This window comes from Pleurodeles waltl, chromosome 7, assembly GCF_031143425.1.
Source record: "Pleurodeles waltl isolate 20211129_DDA chromosome 7, aPleWal1.hap1.20221129, whole genome shotgun sequence".
Classification (NCBI taxonomy): Eukaryota; Metazoa; Chordata; class Amphibia; order Caudata; family Salamandridae; genus Pleurodeles; species Pleurodeles waltl.
In genome coordinates, this window is record NC_090446.1 from 1,521,116,684 (window position 1) to 1,521,138,707 (window position 22,024).

General features: G+C 43.7%; 1 protein-coding gene across 1 annotated transcript in view; it reads right to left on the minus strand.

Moving 5' to 3' along the window:
• The window catches only part of LOC138246633 (guanylate-binding protein 2-like), a 90,784-nt gene that overhangs the window by 29,768 nt on the left and 38,992 nt on the right, over positions 1-22,024 (minus strand). The window contains exons 2-7 of the mRNA XM_069201344.1: positions 11,806-12,018; positions 11,575-11,702; positions 11,268-11,377; positions 10,621-10,841; positions 7,912-8,154; positions 5,211-5,488 (exon numbers count right to left, since the gene is read on the minus strand). Of these exons, the coding sequence (XP_069057445.1) occupies positions 5,211-5,488; positions 7,912-8,154; positions 10,621-10,841; positions 11,268-11,377; positions 11,575-11,702; positions 11,806-11,998 (1,173 nt within the window). The 5' untranslated portion in view covers positions 11,999-12,018. The remainder of the gene's footprint in view (positions 1-5,210; positions 5,489-7,911; positions 8,155-10,620; positions 10,842-11,267; positions 11,378-11,574; positions 11,703-11,805; positions 12,019-22,024) is intronic.

Consider the following 22,024-nt stretch of genomic DNA (forward strand, 5'->3'; position numbering starts at 1 on the left):
TATTCTGGGTGTGAGTGTGGGTCCAAGTTTGGCCATCCACCAGTTGGAGTCCCATGGTGAGCTGTTCTTGCCAAAGATCACTACTTTTGTCTTGGAGTTGAGCTTAACACAGTTAGCTTTCATCAAGTAATCGACACATACAGGCAGTGGACTTGTTTCATGTGTTGGGGATTGTGTCTCTGAGGAAGAGTATGAGTTGCATCTCTTCATCACAGAAGAGGATCTTACATGCGCAGATGACAGTGGCCAGAGGGATCATATATGCATTGAATTGGGTGGGGCTGAGCGATGAACCTTGAGGCACCCCTCAGAGTTTGAGGGTTTTCGAGAAGTAAAATGTCAGGGTGACAGCTTGTGTTCTATTTGCAAAGAAGGAGCAGATCCACCACAGAGCAGGTCCTTGGGTCCCAATCTCATGCATGCACTTGATTAGGATGGTGTGTGAGGCCGTCTTAGGTGCTGCAGACAAGTTCGGGACAACAAGAGCTGCTGTGTCTCCTCTGTCAAGGATCACGCGTATATTGACTGTGGCAGTGATAAGTGCTGTTTCTGTACCCTAGTTGAGCCTAAATTCAGACTGCGTGGCTTTGAGGAGCCGGTGGTTGCTGAGGTGATTGATGAACCATTGGTTGATTAGTTCCTCTAAGTCCTTTGCTGAGTATGGGAGGTGTGAAGTGTGTCTGTAGTTGGAAAGCATTGCTGGGTTAGCAGATGGCTTCTTGAGCAGGGTCATGATGGTGACATGTTACCAGGTGACCAGAAATGTGGCTGGGTCAATAGAGTCACTGAGGTTGGAAGGTAGTGCTTTGCTGACCAGTAGTAGTCATTTGGTGAATGTGTGGTGCTGACAAGGTTCAGATGGAGCCCTCAAGTGGATGGTCTTCATGGTAGCAGCAATTTCGACATGAGTGACAGAAGGCCACAGGATAAGGGTTCATTCATCGGCCATGATAGGAACTTGAGCTGTGACGGGGTCAGATTGATGGTCGAAGTTGCTGTAAATGGAGGAGGTCCCAAGAGCTTTTAGCAAAGATCTTGCAGGAGGCTAATGATGCTAGAGGCAGCAGGAAGTGTGATGAAATCTTTGATGATGGTAAAGATTTCCCTGCTGCTAGCATTAATGTGATTTTCAAGAGCTACACGCTTGGTGTTCCATATCTGCTGATGGTAGCATCTTTACCTGAAGTGTTTTGATTTGCTCTCCATTTTCACATCAGTCACTTGTAGTAGAGTTTCATCAGCCTGAGTTACTCTGCATACCAGCAGCCCTGTGGTCCAGCTGTTGCAATTGGGTTACAGTTGACGAGAGCCAGAGTGTTGGTACATGCATTGATCCAGCAGTTAAAGTTCTTGATGGCTTTCAGCAAGTTTCTGGTGTGCTTGGGCCATCATACCTCAGAACTGACCAAGCACTGGGAGCTCACACCTTAGTGTGGTGCTTGTTAGAGGTATATAATGGGTTACCTTATCTTTTTAAATATGCCCTTTTGGAATGTAATGTGTCACTATCTCTAAGAGCAAGGCCGAAGGGGTGGTGGAAGTTTATTGTCAACCCTGGAAGAGATCAGAAATGTATAATGTAATTGAGTGACCAGATTTAAATATACTTTGCATTTAGTTATGATTGGGATACAAAAAGGAATGTCCTATGAATGTTTTTAAGGTAGTATGTTGAAGAAAATCAATTGACCTTCAGAATGATAGATATCAAATGCACAAACTCATATTGCTAGGGATGGAAAAGGATTTAGCCGATGCAAGCTTATGGTATGACCTTTAAACTAGCAATTACCTATCAAATAAAATTCAAAATACACTACTTTACACTGTTTGGTTTTGCATAACTACAACTACATTTTTCTCACCTATCTGCGGAAAATCCAATCTAAGTTGATGGTATGTTTGATGCATTGTAGTCTTGGGGAGGGATCATGAGACATGGCAAAACCAAAACTTCTATTTTGAACAAAAACAACTTGCACCTTCTGAAAGGCAGAAGTGTGCAAAGCATGCAAACTACAACAGCATATAATACAAACAAATTGATATGCACAAAGGGACTGCTTAAATAATATTGACATTAATATTTTTTTCAACTTAGGGCAAGTAGATGAAGTAGCCGATATCGAAAGATAAGGTTTGGGCAACTACTAATGGATTACTACCTCAGAAACTCACAGTCCTGGATGGCTACATTGGAGCTTACTTCAGACCTGCCAGCTCACACGGTGCTGCAGTGCCTCACACCATTTCAGCTCCCTTCACACAGTGAGAAACTGAAATCAAACTGTGGCAGAGAAGTGAGCTGGAAGCCACTGCACAAAGTGACTTTCCAAATTGTCTTTCCAAGTTTTGAGCATCCAATGTCCATTAAGGGATATGAAAATACCCCAGGGCCTTGACAACAGCCTCTCTGACCCTTTGTTTTTTTGGGGGGTTTGGGCATGGGTAGGGGGTCTCAGTGACGGGCATAGTGCCTCTTAGGCATCTCTTTGCATTAGGCCCTGCACTCTCTGAGACTCTGTCCACTCATCACTCAGTGAAATAAGTTTATAAGTTGGCAGGTCTGTTACTTGCACCTCTCTTCAGCACTTTTGTGGACAAATGAATAGTGACAAATACAGTTACAAAAGCAATGTGAGCACTGGTCGTAAAGAATATTAAACACCCTAAATAGTGCTCCTCATTTAAAAGGCTTGCCTATCTTAATATGCAAGCAAATATCTATACAGCAGTTCTATCAACACAAGTTAAAGTACATGTCACCTTCATGGATTCATCCTGTCCAAGCAGGGTATCTCACCTTGTAGAACAGTTGTGATGGAAAAACATCCATGTGATCATGATGTCCTTGGACATTGAGAAGGCATTTGACTGAGTGGATTGGCCATTTCTTCTGCTTCTTAAATTAATTGGATTGGGAGACAGTATGAGTAGGCTTAACACTGGAAAATCCAGTGACATTTCTGCTTGCAGCCTAGGGTGATTAATGTCTTTCCAACTTGTCTTAAGGTGGTATGTTTGGAAATAATGGGCCAGGTCTACAACAAACTTGTGCAGCACGGTGCTGCACCAAAAATAGCAGTGGCGTGCTGCTCCAGTTTTGAAATGCAGGGATGTGTTGTATTTACAAGAATACGGTGCACCCCTGCATTTACCCCTGTGCTAGTATTAAATTAAGCAGCCTGCACCAATGCAGGCATCCTTGCACCACAGTGCAAGAGTGTCGGCGATGTGGGGAGTGGTTGTTAATGTGCATGAAGGGACACCTTTCTGCACATAAACAACCACTCATGGCTTTTTGCTCTTTCTATGTGTGCTGCAGAATGTTGTACACATGGAAAAAGCAAAAAACGAGGAGGAATAAAAGTAAATATCCTTGTGCATTGCTAACGCCAGTCCTGGGGTGGCATTAGTTTTTGGCGCCCCCTCAGATTTACGCCTTCTAGTAAATCTGTGGCAGCATCAAAAGCAATGGGTGTTGCGATGAAACAACTACAGCAACACCCATTGCACGCCCCTCTAACGTAGAAAACCGTGTCGGACGAGCCCATATTTACAAGGCAGCATTAAGCCACAAAAAGTGGCTCAGCGACACCTTGCAAATGAGGTGCACTGTACAGCGCCACCGGTGCATCACTAAAAGTGACGCTCCGGTGTTGCTAGGGCCTTGTAAATCTAGCACAATATCTCTTTTTGTTGGGCAGGAAAAAAAAGGCAAATTACATTAAGATTTACACTTTCTCACCAATACAGGCCTGGAGTAAGGCCAGTAACATCAATGTTGAACTTATTGAAGAAACTTAGTGAAGCAGACATATAGGCTGTTTTGGACTTTTAGGGTTCCTCTGTGGAAGATTACATTTGATGTATTTGCCAGTTCAGCGTTCTTGCAGTATATCTGGTCCCTGTGTTTCCAAGGACAGCAAAAATACTTTGGAGTAGGACACCTGTCTTTCAGTCATCTAGCAGGTGTGCTGGTGTGAGAAGAGCACAAAAAGTGACCAGCATGACTTGCAGGCTGCAATCTCGACATTGGCAGTGAGCTCATAAAATTATTATGCATCTTTACATTGTAGTACCTGTTGTTACTTCTACCGGTGTGCATTTAAATGTTATACCGTGGTTGAGATGTGTTGTCTGAACCATGATACCCAAGCAGTCCCGGCTCGCTGCGCTCACGCGGGGAGGGGCGGGAGCGGTGTGTGGGGTGTGGGCGTGGGGGTGGGATTGGGGTAAAATGTAATTCAAGTTTTTTTTTTTTTAACTTACCTGCATGCCGCTGTGCCGCTCCGCTCCTCCGTCTCCTCTGCTGCAGGCACAGTATCTCAGCCTGCCCTGCAGCAAATGCTGATGCTGCTCAGAGCAGCGTCAGGATTGGCTGGGAGCACCCAACCAGGGCGCTCCCAGGCGGACTGGGAGCCTGTGTCTGCTCTCTCCAGCCCGGTAACTGTGTTGCTGGGCTGGAGGGACCCTCCTGCACATGTGTGTTAGGCCGGCCCGAGATGGCCGGCCAAGCACACATTCGCACTGAGAAGGAGTGCACAGTGCACTCCCCTCAGTGCTTATCATCCCTAATGCCCCACCCCTTTTACAAACAAAACAATAATAAACATGGTTTATTATTGTTTTGTTTGTTAAAGGATTTGCAGCGGCTGCTGCTGACGGGGGGTGATGCCCCTCCGCCTTAACGGAGGAGCCACCGCTGTACACAAGGCTACCACTTTATACTTGCATATAATCCGCACCTGCAAGGAGAGTCTCCACACAGGTTCTCTTTCATTACTGTTTTGTGGATGATCTATAAAGAAGATTTCTTCTTGCAACTACAAGGCAGAAAGGCTGATCAAATGTGTAGAGGCCTTAGTTCTTAGCAAAGGTAGAAAAAAGGCACAGGCAGACACCGAATCTGGGGATGCGTGCAGGAAATAGAAGGGGTTTGTACATTTCATTGATACATCTGTGTTGTTTTAGCGGGATCATAAGCTACTTACAAGGACTTTTACAGTGGAGGTTACGATGGCGATTCGAACTACCCTGTCTTCAAACGTCAGAGTCACAACCCTTCTTTCGTGTTTTCTACATTTCTTATTTAGTGAACTGGACATTTTAGAGGTTGTTTGCTACTTCTCCTTGTGAGTCATAGATATAACTCCATCACTACAAAGAAGCAAAAGAGGAGTTGAGTCAAAACTGGCTGATGACTTTACCTTGAGCATACCCTGGTACTTGTTGTCTTGGTCTTTGAAGGAGCGTTTCATGAAGACATTGATGGCTTCTTGCTCACACTTCCCATGCAGAGCAGAGAGCTCTTGGACTTCTGCCGGGAACTTCACCAGCTTCTCCATCTGGGCCTTGTAGTGTCTCTCAGCGTCCTGCATGGCGGCCTCATTTTCACTGTTGGCCATTGAGAGAACTGCACTCTCAATGCACGGAGCACCACCGTTCACAATGGTTGTCACGTAGTTCTGGACCAAGATGCTGAACGCTAAAAAAAAACACAAGACCCAATGTAATTTGGAAGCAAGCTGTCACAAGGGGCATATACAAGGTGCCATGTCTGGACCGTAGAACCTCAGCTGCTGAAGCCATCGCTTATTGTGGGTAACATGAGAGATGAAAGAGTTGAGGCTCCATGCAGTGTGTGAATCAAGGGGCTCACTCTCCTTGTACAGACCAGAAAGGCCACCTTTCACCTCTTATGAAAAGGGTTCCCCTTACAGTGTGATTGGCTGTGAGTGTTTTGTGTCCAGGCCGTAGGTATCTAGGAGTGAACCAGCCTGGGTGTGCACTCCTGCAACTTCCAATCGGTCATATAGTTACAAGTGTCCTTAAAAGATGAGGTGGCAATTAGTATCTCTTAGCAATAGGAAGATGGGCTGGCAGGCACCCCAGGCAGGGCATGACTTCATATGATTGGCTGCAGGGATGAAGGGGTGCACCTGGAATATGCCTTGAGAAGGGATTTTCAGAGTGAGTTCTGTTGGAAGAGTGTGGTGCTGGAGAGCCTCGAGGGAGGCAACAGCTTCAGACACCTCCTGGAGGTTTCTGTGCGGGACCATAGGAGGGACCCCACAGGAACTGAGCAGTGCCCCATCCTGAGTATCTGGAGTGCATTCCCATTGGAGGCCACTGGGCACAGGGTACCTACCACTGCATAGATGGAACAGTGTACCAGCGTTACTAGATCAGAGTAGCACCTTCGGAGATCACCACTACACTGATTAAGAGTTGCTCATTTAATTTTACCCAAATGTACTTAAATAAACAGGTAGGACGAGGTTTAAGTTAATTATATTTTTAAATGTATCCCATATAAAGCAGTTTAATAAAAGGATAGGGTCAAATTTGATATTAAGGTTGTTAATTATATTTATTAAAATTAATTTAACCAGCTAATGAGTTTATTATTATTGCTCCTACTAATAGGGATAGGTTAAAACCAGCAATTTAATTTATTCAATTTTGTTCATGATAATTAAGGGTTGGGTGTAGGTTGAATATTTAATTCATTTAAGTGAATGAAAATTAAACAAGAGTGGGTGTAAAATACATAAGGAAAAGGATAATTCAATTTAGAATATAAAGACTGAGTCCATGGAGTTACGAGGCAACTGAAAATGGATATTCGCTTTAATTTGTCTGCTGGTCAGATAGATTTTATCCATATTAAACGAGGACAAGAGTTGAACAAGCGTTAGGTTTCTTTATATAAATTAAGATAATTTCGTGGTATTGCTATTAGGGTTTCGATTAGTATTTTTAGGGATATGATAATTAAAATTAAGTAATTTGCTTAAATGTAAAGAAAATTAATTAAGTATAAAGAAAACAATAATAAGTGTTCAGTGAGGATAAAGGGAAAATAGATTACATTTAAATTTTATCTGATTTAAACACATGAATCGACATGCTATACCTAGCTATTTTAAAACAATTACAATAATTAAAATGATTGTACATTTTACAAACCGTGGCTATCGCTGTAGCTATATTTCTATGTAATACCATCTATTTCACAGCAAACAACTGTTGCACAATGAACAGACAATAAATGGGCAACATGTGAGGGTGGTCAGAAACCTTGGGAGAAGGTATTGCTTTAATCCTCCCCTAGTCTACCAACAGGAGAAAGCAAGGCCAAACCACAGTTCAAACTTTATTTCTTTTGAGGCAGGGATGGGAGGTAGTAGACAAGCCAATGAGGCCAAAGTTGTCTGAGTGGTGACAGTGAGTACCTGGCAAGTGGCCACCGGGGTTTCATGAAAAAGTTTGCAAAAAGTTTTCAGCAATTATAGAGATGGCTTATGTGTGAGATGCAGGCCTTTCTGCGGGATCTAGGGGATTAAACCCTTTTATGTGTTGTTTCACCAGGACTCACGATAGTAAATCTCAAATACATGTTCATGGAGGTCAAATCCCTGGTGTTTGCACTATGAGAACCATGAAGCTGGAGTAACTCTTGAAAAGGAGAATGTTATTTTGTCCTGAGGGACACAGGAGACACCACACAGGATCCCCATCCTGCTGGCACTGCTAAGTTCCACAATCATCTACAGAAATAGGGAACTATGAGGCATATTTACAATCCCCTTGCGCCAAATTAGCGTCATTTTGTTACGGTAATGTGGCATTAGGTAGGCCTTTCTGCCACACCATATTTACAATGCTTGTAATAGCAGGCTATTGTGCATGCAACCACCATGGTGCGCCGTATTTTATTGCATGGTGTCATTAGGTGCCGGTAGGGAGGCGCAGGAAAGATTGTAAATATGCCCTTGTATCCTATCCTCTGTGTCTTACTTCATTCAGAAGAAACTGGCGGGTGCTAAGTGCTATATTCACATGGATGAGCAAGTCTGTTTTTTTTTTAAATACATAATGTGATTTTCATCATTTGCAAAAACTTACTCCTGCCGTTAAGCTCATGACCACCTTTCACCTTCTTCACCTCAGCCTTTTCAAAGACATAGTTACAGAACTTGCGTGTCTGCTCAATGAACTTGGGGTCCAGTGTGTTCTCTGGGAGGGATTCCATTTTACTGATTTTGTCCCCTGAAATAGGGCGCACAAAGACGAAGCAGTTTCTTGTTGGGAAGAAGGACTGTATGCACTCACGGGGAAGGTTATATGCCGCCACTTTTTTACCAACACCTGCAAAGGTTAAAAAGACACATAAGGGCAAATTGCATGGACATGAGAGGTCTGAGAATAAAAGATGGCTGCTACAGAATTTATTGAAGAAAGTCGAGCACAGCAAATCTACAAAATTGAGTACAGAGTACAAGGAACATATCCCTGTGGAATCTGGGGCCAGGATCAAAGGCCAGGCTTCATTAAAGGTAGAAAATAAAGAAGGTCAGGAGCGGTTGTGGCTTTCACAGATTCACGGGCAATAGATTAACAACTAAATCAGGTTTAAGGTAATGTCACTGACTCAGTCAAAATGTATGAATTTGCTAAGACGTGTTGGTTACAGATGGAGACAGCACATGACTGGCCCGGAAGGTAGCACCTCACATGGCTCTAAGAGTGGATATGGAACAACAAAAGCTTCTTACAAATAAGGAAATTAACACGTAACAGCCCATGAAGGGCATAGTGGTAGTGGGCATCCCACATTTCTTGTGGAATTGCATCATAGAATACACTAACAAAAACTGTCTTGGGTTCAGTCAGGCTTGTTTGAATAACCATTCACTCATCCCTGGGTAGCTATGACTTTCGTGCAGCAACGTTTATACAAAGGAACTTAGTGTAAAGCATTGACAGAATAAAACAACAGAATAAAGTCACTCGACAAGAAAGAACCAGGACACCAATTTATAAAAATAGAGTATATTTTATGAATTTTTAGATACCTTGATGTACGAAATCTGTCAGGAGGTTCCGGAGATACAGATTTTAGAAGATTTTATCACTTTTAAATGCAACCACAAACAAGCATTGGGCAACAAAAAGTTTGTAAACTTTTTCAAATTTTGAAAGAATTAGTTTGACTACTCCGGCCTGGCTTGGGAGGCCAAATCCAACAGGATCGAGGTCTAGGGGATAGGAAAGGATACTTTGAACAGTTACCTGGCCACCAAAGCTTTTTTCAGTCCCGTTCCAGCCTTTAGAGAATGACATAGACTACAATGTAGTGGTCCTGATGCTTTGGAGGTAGGATGAAAAGATGCTCATGGATGCTCCAGTTGAGGCCTGAGGGGACCACTTTTTCAGTAGCTAATGGGCTGCCAGTTCCCCTTGCTTTTGGTGATGAATTACCTGCCAGGTGTAGCATCTGGAAATCCAAGAGTGCACTATTATAGCCTCTCTTAAGATGTCAGGGCCCCTTTTTGGTCATCAGGACCTTGGTAGCCCCCCCTAGAGGTGTGGCTACCTCTGAGGTACACGCCCATGGGAAAACTGGCCTGGGGACAGGTATTCCCTCTATGTCCCTGTCTCCAAATCATTTACATGAACAAAATGCAGACTGCTCAGGAGTGTTATCAGCATTTGCCCTTCAAAGGTGGCTTCCCCTTTGAAGCTCGACTTTTGGGCTGACACCCCGACTGGCTTTCCTCAAAGGGGAGGTAACACCTCACCCTGCAGCAGCAGTCTTTGTTCCTATTCCTGGGAATCGTTTATATGAATCCACAGGTGGGCAGAAAGCTGTCTGTGGGCCAGAGCCTGTGTGGGGTCACTGGACCACATGGGGCACAGGCAGTCTACTTTCTAAAAGTTGCAGAACTTTAATTGTGACATTGAATATGACCTGGACATCAAGTCATGTTTAATGCCATGAATAGTTCAAGACCTTACAGTACCTGATTAAGTAGTCCTATTCAGAAGTTAGCCAGCCTGGGGTGCCAGCCGGTAACCCTGTGTTAGCCAATGGGGTTACTAACCTTTCCCCAACAAAACGACAATTTGAGGGGTTTTGCTGTTAAGGCAAATTTACAAATAGAGATCCTACTTAACAATATATAGCTCGTTGCTTTAGGCCTCTACAAGCCTCCCTTAGGGGAGACTTCCATATAGGGTTAAGGGAAGTGGTAGCTTTGCCATTGGTTTAAATGGCAAAGTCAGACTAGCCCTCCAGGCTGCAGTGCCTGGCTGGGAGCTATGTTCTCCTTTGTCACATTCAGGGTGGCACAAACAATGCTGCAGCCATGGGTGGACACTCTGCATAGGGACTTGTAAGTAAGTCAGCATTTGCCAAGTGGGTATAGCCAATTCAACAAATGTTTTGTAAAGGTTTAGAGCACTGGCACTGAGTTCTCGTGAGCAGGCCTCAGTTCACTCACAGAGTCTTAAAACCAGCAGCATTACTCCAAAAATATGGGGGTGAACATGCAAAAAGAGGCATTTCCTTACAGTTCTTTACATCTTCTGTATACCACATTGTTTATCATAAGGTACTTTGCTACCTAAAAGGCTGGGGCTGCTCTACATAAATACCATTAATAAATAATAGAAAAATGATAGATTTTGTGCAGTATGAAACGGCTGATTTAAAGGTGCCCACTCCTATAGTGATACATTGTCATATTGCTGAAGTCTCTTGTAAGATATTTCTCTCTCTCCCATTCTTTAGCAGCCCCTCCAATTCACCCTCTTAAGTAAAATTTCACTTACCGCTCTTCGGTGTCAGCATGTGCTCTAGATATTCTGACTCTGTCACATCCTTCCCATCAATGTTCAGCTTCAAGATGAAGTCACGAACCACCCACACAAAGGCTGGAAAAACACGTACAAATTCATTCTCCGATGTATCATCCTCTTCTTCCTCTTCACCTTCTTTATTTTCTTTGCCTTTGGATTTAACTTTAATCCGGTCAGAAAGCTCTGTCACAAAGCTGTTGAGTGAGTTAAGAACTTCTTGCAAGAAAGAACACGTTTTCTCAATTAACATTTTTGCTTTGCACTGGCCAATAATTCTTCAGTATATTGGTGGATTGTAAAATTTTATTACCTCTAGTGAGAAATCCCTCCTCTCTAAGATTTTTAGTCTCTGGGCCTGATTTATAGTTCTGAAGATGGGTTACTCCATCACAAATGTGGACAGGATATCCGTCACACTTGTGTAACTTACCTTCCAAACTCTAAATCAGGCCCTCTGATTTCAGGGTTTATATCCCAGCTCTCAACAGACATCTCTTATTCTTGTGGTGCTTGACTATAGTGGATGGTTAGAGAGTAGACAGCAAGAGGTCCATTCAACATTAGTTTTACAATGTGCCCGTTTTCATATCTCTAGAAAGGGCAGAAACACATAAGGATACTGCAGCTGTTCCAGGGCTTGCTGGTTGATGGTGCCCATACTGTTGTAGACCAAGACGCTGCTCAGCAGGACGGCCAAAGTAAAGAGTGCAGAGTCATTATTTGAATCCCCCTGGAAAAATTAACATATATTAATCAGCTGAATTGGAGGGAAACAGTACTTTCGTCCTTGTAGATATCATTAACTATTATTCTGTGTCAGAAGGACTGCTATTAATTTAGTGTGGATGTAGGAAACCTCTGCGCTCAAATCCCAAGCACAACCCACTCCAACCTTGTCCACCAGCTCTTGTCATCCTCCCAAATTACCTTCTCTGCATCGCCCAGTCCTTCCGTGTCCAATAACACCAAGGTGTGGCCTGGCTTTGTTGGATGTGGAAGACACCACATCCAGATACCCTTTGTGTGAGACTGGATTGTGGCTCCTAAGGAGAATCCTGTTAAAGAAAAAAAGAGCAGGGTATGCAATACAAACCAAATAGTCTACCTGCAGGGAGAAGTGATCCTTATATATACAACAGTGTACAGTAGAGTCCTCACCTTTCTTCTTGCCTGCAAGCTTGTTCATAAGGTAGGATTTGCCTGTGCGGTAGAATCCCACAATGGCCACCACCACCACAGGCTGATCAATGTGATTGAGGATCTCAAGTGCATCCTGCACTACCTCTAACTCTGCACTGTCAGTGTTCCCAACCAGGCACACAGGAGCTTCCATGGGTTCCTGGAGGGGCATTAGCTCTGAATGGGATGATCCTGTGTGAAGAAAAAAAGTATATGAACCGAGGATCCCAGCAGTGTGAGAACTTCAGTTCAATTTCATGTGACTGTGTCTTAACAATAGAAATAAGTGAACCAATTGATAAGTATCAAACATCCTTTATATTTTACTTTTGGGAGCACAGTTTCATAGGCAGCAATCACTGCCCACATGTCCACCCTACTCCAGTTCAAATCTTGGTCACTACTAAACTGTCCACACATCGGGAGCAAACCAGAGACATTTGCACCTGCCCCCACACCACTGCTCCACCATGACCAGCTGCATGTCCACCGCACTTGTGCCCTCCTGAGCAGCAACATACTTGCATCCCAAGCTCCTCCTCTCACACAATCTTCAATACCTTTGGTAAATCTGAAAGGACAGCTTCAACCCTGCTGCCCACAGTGATACTTTGAAGTAGCCTGTGCAGTCCTGTTCTTCATGAGAGTGATATATGGGGCCAGTAAAATCCAGACATAGGCCCTCATTCTGACCTTGGCGGGCGGCGGAGGCCGCCCGCCAAAGTCCCGCCGTCAGGTTACCGTTCCGCGGTCGAAAGACCGCGGCGGTAATTCTGACTTTCCCGCTGGGCTGGCGGGCGGTCGCCTTCAGACCGCCCGCCAGCCCAGCGGGAAAGAGGCTTCCACGATGAAGCCGGCTCGGAATCGAGCCGGCGGAGTGGAAGCTGTGCGACGGGTGCAGTTGCACCCGTCGCGTATTTCACTGTCTGCGCAGCAGACAGTGAAATACATGTAGGGGCCCTCTTACGGGGGCCCCTGCAATGCCCATGCCAGTGGCATGGGCACTGCAGGGGCCCCCAGGGGCCCCGCGACCCCCCCCTACCGCCATCCGGATCCCGGCGGTCGGACCGCCGGGATCTGGATGGCGGTAGGGGGGGGTCGGAATCCCCTCGGCGGCGCAGCAAGCTGCGCCGCCTTGGAGGATTCAATGGGGCGGCGGTACACTGGCGGGAGCCCGCCAGTGGTGCCGGTCCGACCGCGGCTTTACCGCCGCGGTCGGAATCCCCATTGGAGCACCGCCGGCCTGTCGGCGGTGCTCCCGCGGTCCTCCGCCCTGGCGGTCTTTGACCGCCAGGGTCAGAATGACCGCCATATTCCTTAGTCCCCACTCTCACTCTCTCCTTTGTACACTCTTCAACCTACATACTCCAGCACCTCTCACCCAAAAACCTCAGATTTGTGGACATCTCGTATGGGCCCCTCTCATGCCATTCTGCTTGGTGTATATTAAGACTATTTAAAAAAAACACAAAGGGTATTTGCCTGACTCCTTTTTAGGGGTTCTCACTTTGTCTTGCAATAGTCCACTCCCACATACACTGCACCTGCTCAACTCTAGCCTTCTCTGTGACTGCAACCCACTGCCCTCACCTGTGTGAGATCAGGACCCTACCTTGGTTCCTCACAGGGTGAGGGCAAATGTAGTATTCCCTGAGAAGCTGCACAATAGTATTCCCCTGTTCAACCCAAACCTAGTCTCTCACAAGTGTCCCTACTTAATCTATAAATAAAAAGTTCATTCATGGTGCGCGCAGCAGCACATGGCTGTGTGAGAAACAGCCCATGTACAATTTTTCATTTGGTACCGCAAACAACAGAGAGGTCCCACGCAACCCTACATTATGGCGACAAGGACACGAATACCAAGGCCTGTCATTTCCTCACTGTTGGACTTTTCTGCGTATGCACGGTCATTCCCAATCTTTTTGCCTCTTGCCTCCTATTTTTCTGACCTGTTGCTGTTGGCTTTTGAACTCTGAGCACTTTACCACTGCTGACCAGTGCTAAAATGCATATGCTCTCTGTGTAAATTGTATGTGATTGGTTTATCCATGATTGGCATATTTGATTTACCAGTAAGTCCCTAGTAAAGTGCACTGGAGGTGCTCAGGGCCTTTAAATCAAATGCTACTAGTGGGCCTGCAGCACTGGTTGTGCCACCCACATTAGTACCTCTGTAATCATGTCTCAGACCTGCCACTGCAGTGTTTGTGTGTGCAGTTTTAACTGTAAATTCGACTTGGCAAGTGTACCCACTTGCCAGGCCTAAACCTTCCCTTTTCTTACATGTAAGGCACCCCTATGGTAGGCCCTAGGTAGCCCCAAGGGCAGGGTGCAGTGTATGGTTAAGGTAGGACATATAGTAATGTGTTTTATATGTCCTGACAGTGAAATATTGCTAAATTAGTTTTTCACTTTTGCACGGCCTGTCCCTTTCATAGGTTAACATGGGGGCTACCTTTAAATATGATTAAAGTGTAGATTCCCTTTGGGAGTGGATGGACATGTAGGTTTGGGGTCTCTGAGCTCACAATTTAAAGATACATCGGGGGACCGCTGTTTGGGTGCTCTGTCCTGGTGCCTGGAGGAAGGGGCAGGCTCTGAGCCCCTTTAAACATTTATCGTGCTCCCACCTCGCGGGAAGCGTGGGGACCGCGGTTTGGCTGCTCTGTCCTGGTGTCTGGAGGAAGGGGCAGGCTCTGAGCCCCTTTAAACATTTATCGCGCTCCCGCTTTGCGGGAAGCGCAGAGACCGCTGTTCGGCTGCTCTGTCCTGGTACCTGGAGGAAGGGGCGGGCTCTGAGCCCTTTTAAACATTTATCGCGCTCCCGCTTTGCGGGAAGTGCGGAGACCGCTGTTCGGCTGCTCTGTCCTGGTACCTGGAGGAAGGGGCGGGCTCTGAGCCCTTTTAAACATTTATCACGCTACCGCGGGACGCGCATGGGTGGTGCCGGGCGAAGCCCAGGCCAAGGGCGGGCCCGTCCTTCGCCCGTCATCGACAGTAAGAGGCTGGACTGGGCCCCCTGGTTAGGCCCCCCCCCCCAACATTTCTTTTTTCCCATCTGGTGGTAAATTCTCTTGGAAGCTGTTAAAGGAGGTGTGAGAGATCGATATCTAAAATGGGGAAAAGAAAGATCAATCTCCAAAAGGGGGAAGGTGGGCCCAGCTCTTTAGCTCAGTCTTCTATTACTAGCTATTTATCTTCTGTGATTGGGGCTATTGAATCCGAACCAGAGCAAGTTGAAGAAAGGATTGGGGCTGTTCGAAACACTGCTCAGCAGCCCCCACTGGAACCTACTGTCCATATAACTACTAATTCAAAGGAGGAGTCATCCCCATTGGCTTCGCCTATCAACATAATACAATCTGCTTACTGTAATATGCCCCCATCAGTTTTACCTAAACCTACTGTCCAAAGTTTTAATTCGTCCCTGGAACGATCCCCGGTGCTTTCCCCTCCATTGAAGAAGAGGAGGGCAGGTAAAAAGACCAAGAATATAAAAAAGACGTTAGGCTCGAAAAAGAAAACACATATTTCACCGGCAATTAGTCCCAATGAATCATTTGTTTTGGCTTCAACAAATGAACATCCTAAAAGCAATGATGCTTGTAGCAACCCTTTTGATGTAATAGACTCCATACTTAAATCTTTTTGCACTACCCTAGAGTAGAAACTTACTATTATGATTACTAAAAAACTAGATTGTTTCTGTGATAACGTGCTTAGTACTTTTGCTCAGTCACCAAATTCAGGAGTACTAAGCAAGTGAAAGGCACAGAGCTGGGATGTGGCAACAAAGGTAAACCAATTACCCATATTGACATCCCATGATGCCGGTACACTTATGGCTAGACCTCTGGCTATACCTGGCCTAGGTAATGCTGTGACTAGTTTGCTGCAAGTAATTCCTAAAGAAGCCACCCCTCCTGGCCCAATTTGTCCATTATCAAATAAATCTATTAATCAGGCAGATGTTTTGCACTTACCTCCTGATTGCATTCCATATGTTCTGGTGTTATCAAATCTACCTCCTTTAGACAGTAACAAAAAAGAAGACACTCAAGCTTTGATTAGGAAGTCTGTTCACTGGTTGAAATCGAAATTCAAGGCTAAATATCATCTGAATAATAAGATCCTTATGGCACGTAGAGTGAGGCAGGTGGGCCACCGAAGAAATATGGACGACGGAGATTGTGCCATTATTAATTTTGCTAACCCGTGTTCAGTTGATCACCTTTTGGCAAATTCAGATTGTTCTTATTTTCCAGATAAAGGGATACAAACCCACTCGTTATGTCATTTTTATGACCATTCCCTTTTTCCTCAATGTGCTAGTGCTGTCTCTAGCTATCATGGCTTAGCTCCTATTAGGCCATAAGCGCAGGTAAATGTTCCCACTAGCAATTGTCCTCCGCCCTTTAACTCTCTTGACGAGAATGATTGACTTAGGGTTATCGCAGGTCCAGGTCACAAAAACCTGTTGAGATTAACGACTGACGATGACCATGATGAGCCTGCACAGGAAGTAAGAGTGAAGATTCCTGATAGCTCCCACTTAAACAATATTGATAGATTGGTGCCACACCAGGGATCAAAGCCTTTATCCTTGATTAGTTGGAGTATTGCGGGGCTCCGATCTAAAATAAATAATCCGGACTGGTTGAGTTTTATATCATCCTTTGATATAATCTGTTTACAGAAACTTGGACCCAAGATACTTTTTTTCTGGATGGGTATACAACTCTTTACCAGCCGGCAGAAACTTCCACAATGGGAAGAGCGCGAGGAGGTCTTTTAATGTTCATATCTTTACGACTACCATCACTGAAGGCTTCCTTAATTTGGTCCTCTCCTTATTTTATGATTGTTTTATTATCCATTAGGGGATGTAAAGGTATTTTGATCTTAAATTTTTATAACAATGTCCCACGCGGTCTCCTTAAAGGAACGTTAGAGGAGGCTGTGGATTTTATTGATTCCTCTACTGCAATGCAGGATGAAGATTTAGTAGTTTTATGGGTCGGCGATTTTAATACTTCTTTATGGTGTCAGGAAAATTTAGAATGTTGCGCTATTCCTACTGAGGGCAGAGAATCGTTAATTAATTTTACTCATTCACTTGAAGGAGAAGCTCTGAACTCCTTCTTATGTAATTTTGATCTGGTTCATGTCAGGGAGAAAATGGCACTAGATTCTCTAAATGTTGCAACATTTACAGGGAATGTGGAGGGGAGTACTATTGACTTTATTCTTATTGGCTCCCCAGATTATCATTTAATCTGTGATTTTGAGATAATCCCTCATTGTGCCAGTGACCACAACCCTCTGTGTATTAACCTAGACTTAATTATAGATCAGGTACCCAGGGATAAGGGATTGAGAAGAAATACTACTTTTCATACAAATTCTGGTTTACGTTTGAAGTGGGATAAAATAAACCCAACGACTTTTAATCAAGAAATTATAAGATCTAGGCTTGACTCCATTAACATATGTTTATCTCAGCAGTCTGACCATGACCATATAGTTCAAGAATTTGAAATACTAAGTAATGCTTGCCCTTGTGGTGGACAGGCCTATCATGGGTTTGCCCGGTCATAAATGGTTTGACTCCGCATGTTCTATTGCTCACAAAAAATTAAAAGATACCCTTAAATCAGTTTCTTCTTCCCGTCATTTAATTAAATCAGCCAGGGCTGAGTATAAGGCCACCTTGGAAAAAAGGAAATCAGAGATGAGGACTAAGGCATGGGAAGAGCTTCAGGCCGCGTCCGATCGGAAGGATTCCTCAAAATTCTGGAAGGTGGTCAATCATTCTTATTTCTCGGATAGTAATACTAAGGTTGATGATTGTTTTATTGTAGAAGAAGTTTCGTTGAACCACTTTAGGAAAGTATTTGACCCAGATAATGATCCTCAGATCATGGAGGATAATATCAATAATCGGACCAATATAGACCCCAACATAAACGCCTTAGATATTTTATTTGATCTACATGAGATCCTTGGAGCCATAAATCGCTCAAAACAAGGGAAGGCCCCCGGCCCTGATGGTGTCCCCATTGATATTTTTAAATCGATGCCTAATCTTTGGGGCCCTCTAGTAACAAACGTTTTAAGAAGTGCTGTTAAAACTAATATACCCTCTTCTTGGAAACTGGCAATTATCATCCCTATTTTTAAAAAGGGTAATAGGCAAGACCCTTCCTGTTACAGATCAATATCTTTGATTGACTCCACAGCTAAGATTCTGGGTAGTGTGATTTTATCTCGCCTGGAGGATTGGGTGCTACAGATACAGATTTTATCTCCAATTCAATTTGGTTTTTGACCCAGTTTGGGTACAGTTGAGCAAGTATTAAACTTGCATCTCATTTTTAACAAATATGTAACTGCCAAAAGGGAGCCAATTCATATGGCTTTTATTGATTTATTCAGTGCCTTTGATTTAGTAAACAGGGAGAAGTTGTGGCAAATCATGGAAACCCTGGGATGTGATGCGACTCTACTGGATCTCATAAAGCGCCTTCATATGGATTTAAAGGTGTCGGTTCAGTTTGGCCCATCGGGTCAGAGAACCGTCCCTATTTCCTCTTTTAGGGGAGTGTGACAGGGATGTATTTTGGCCCCCTTTCTCTTTTTGATATATATTAACAGTCTTTATGATTTTTTGATAAAAAAATGGGAAGGATGTGCCAAAGATGGGTCAGAGATTGATCCCAGTTTTATTATATGCAGATGATGCTGTACTTATTGCACGCACTGCAAATGGTTTACAAGGCCTGTTGGATCTTTTTTTGGATTTCATGTTGGACTTAGATTTGAAAGTTAATTATTCTAAGACTTTTGTTATGACATGTGGCCCCCGAAATACAAAATCTAAAACATTTACTATGGGGGGCAATATCATCAATAAGGTGAGGGATTTCTGTTACCTAGGTATGCATATAAGCTCTTCTATGCTTTGGAATACTCACCTTAAATTTAAGACCCAGCAAATGGCAAGGAATACGGAAGCGTTCTTTCGTTTTACCCGTAAACTGGGCCATAGACCGTCTTCTCAGATTATGACGCTATGTAACTCCAAGTGTGTCTCAACAGCCCTATATGGGGCCGGAGTCTGGGCTACATAGAAATACCCACTCTCCAACCTACTGAGAATAAATTTATACGCAGACTATTGATGTTACCTAAGTGCATAGCAAACATCATTATCCACAAGGAGGTGGGCCAGTGCTTTTTAGAGGACACAGTCTCTATTGCCCCCCTTTTGCTGTGGATTAGATGTTGGATGAACCCAGAGGCAAGTCTTGTGCAGGGATGTATTACCGAATGCACACAGTTGGCTAGCTCGATTCCCTGGCTTTCGTACTTGCGATCATCCTTTGATAAGCTGGGGCTTAGGTATATGTATGAAGAACCACAACTGCTAACTACAACTGCAAGGTCCCTGCTGAAAGCACGTCACTCTAAGCATACTTTGCACATAAGACATCATAGCTGTTTTAACTTGAAATCTTTACCCAGCTTGCTACGGCCTTACATATTGAACCTTATTTGACTTGGTTTTCATGCCCAAAAATATATTCTCTTTTAACTTTTTTCAGACTAAATCTGATTCATTTTAAGGTGGCCTTTCCCAAGCAGTGTATGTGGCAAAAAGATTTACCACCCTGCCCTTGCAATGCCAGCTCAAGGCAAAGCACTTCTCACTTTTTTTTCTTTTTGGTCTCTTTATGCCTCCCCTAGAAATACTTTTATTTTACCTATTTTACGCACATTAAGACCGATCCATTATAAGGAAGCTATGATATATTTTCAGAAATTACTAAACTACAAAATTTGTTTTCAGGTTTTACATTTTTTTAGATCATCTATTGCTATTAGGAACCAGTATTAATATCCTGTACCTTATTAATCTCATCTACGTTGATTTTTAAATACTATTTTATGTTCAAAATTGTATACCTTATATATGTGGTTTAGGATAGTCTTATTTCAGAGGAAGAAAGGTTTTTATCACACTTTAGGGTATTTAAACAGTTTTTAGTATTATATTGTATGAAACTAGTAAATGATTTGATAAGAACATTGGAATATCTGTGAAAGAGGAACTTGGTTTAGATTATTCTGCCCTCTTTTTTTCGGTAACATATGTAAGATGTATTTTACTCTTTTTCTGTCTGCTTGTTCTTTTTGAAAATGTGATTTTAATTTGTACTTTTATGGCAATTGCCGAATAAAGTTCTTTGACTGACTGACTGACAAAAATACATCTTTTAGTAAAGTTGATTTTAAGATTGTGTGTTTGAAAATGCCACTTTTAGAAAGTGAGTATTTTCTTGCTTATACCATTTCTGTGACTCTGCTTGTTTGTGGATTCCCTGTCTGGGTCAGTATGACAGTTGGGCTGGTTGCACCTCACACTAGACAGTGACACAAAGGGAGCTGGGGTATAGTCTGCATTTCCTGATGAGCCATCTGTGCTAGGAGGGAGGGGAGGAGTGGTCACTTACACTTGAAAGGGTTGTGCCTGTCCTCATACAATGCAGTCTCCGACCCCCTGGTGAGTGCCTGGGGCCTGGCCTGGGCAAGGCAGGATTTCACATTCAAAAGAGACTTTACTTTGAAGTAGGCCTACTTCAAAGGAGAAATTGGATATAAGAAGGGCACCCACAACCACAGACTTTAGAACACTTCTGGAAACAAGAGGAACCTCTTCCTGGAGAAGAGCTGAGGAGAAGTGCTGCCCTGCCTGTGACTGTACTTTGTGGAGCTATCCTGCAGTTGCTGCTTCTGCCAGAGTAAGAGGGCAAAGACTGGACTTTGTGTGCCTTCCATCTTGTGATGACATTTAGCCTCCTGTTGTTTGAAGTCTCAGAGACAGCAAAGACTTCTCTCTGCCAGCACCTGGAGTCTCTAGAGAGACTCCTGTTCTGCAAATTATAGCAAATTATAGCAATAACAGCTCTCCTACTCCATACACATAGACAACAACATGTTTACATAATACAAATAATTAACTTTATTCTATATCGCAATTAAAAACAAACCTTCAGTGTCCACATATATTCTAAGAATTGAGTAACAACACAACATAGACTCAGACTGACTACAATAAAGACAATGTACAAACCACAGACTTGATCAAAAACAGACACACAAAGAGGCAGAAAAAATTAGAATCTTCAATATACTGACATATATATATATACATAACAAAAATCTTCAATATAATAACATATCTATTCATAAGAATACAAAATCGTTCACAAAACCAGATAGCTCAATATATGTCCTTTCTTGTATTTGGCAGTTAAATTCACCACCAACATCATATGTTTTCATATCTCCAGTTTTTTTGCCGGATTTCCAATATGTTCATTCAAAGCTCAATATATCCTCGCTCTTCCATAAACTTATGTTAGTCCTTTATTTACTCGTTGGTTATTGAAAAAACATGGAGTCACGTTGTCGTATTTTATAGATCAAACCGAATACAGATACAACCTTGGTACTATTCGCCAACCGAATACAGGTACAACTTTGGTATTATTCGCCCAGGTACAACTTTGGTACTATTCGCCAACGCACATTTCAGTAGATCCAAATCTATTATTAATTTCGCAGCCACCTTCCTCAGGTCCAAGTAATAATAAGCACCAAAAGAATGATGATATGTGGCAGTATCCAAAGGCATTCCTCTTCTCACGAATAAATCACTCTTTTTCCTTGATTACCATTCTTATAAGTGGGAAGCGATATCACGCTTCATTTTGGCTCGAAATGGTTTGAAGGATGTCCTCCTGCTCTGACAAGTGGTGCCCTATCCAGTCCCTGGTCCTTTGAAAGGAAAGCTGGTGGAAATCCAAGGAAATCGACTTTGGACGACTTTGGACCGACGCCGCTGCTGAATCCGGTGACTCCGCCTGCAACCGACTCCGTGATCTTCGCTGGAACACGATGACCTTCGCAGGCCCGAAGCCACTGCAGCCCCACTGAAGTCCACGACTCCATGGAAGTTGCCGCACCACTTCGTGACCGACGCCGCTCGAAGTGCGCGGATTCAACGTTTTGTACAGACGCCGCGATCCACAACTCCGCGCATCGACTTGTTTTCACTCTTCATCAAAGTTACTGTACTTGGGGGTCTACGTGACTCTGTGTCCGGCGCCGCTGGTGTTGGCTTGTTGGGAAC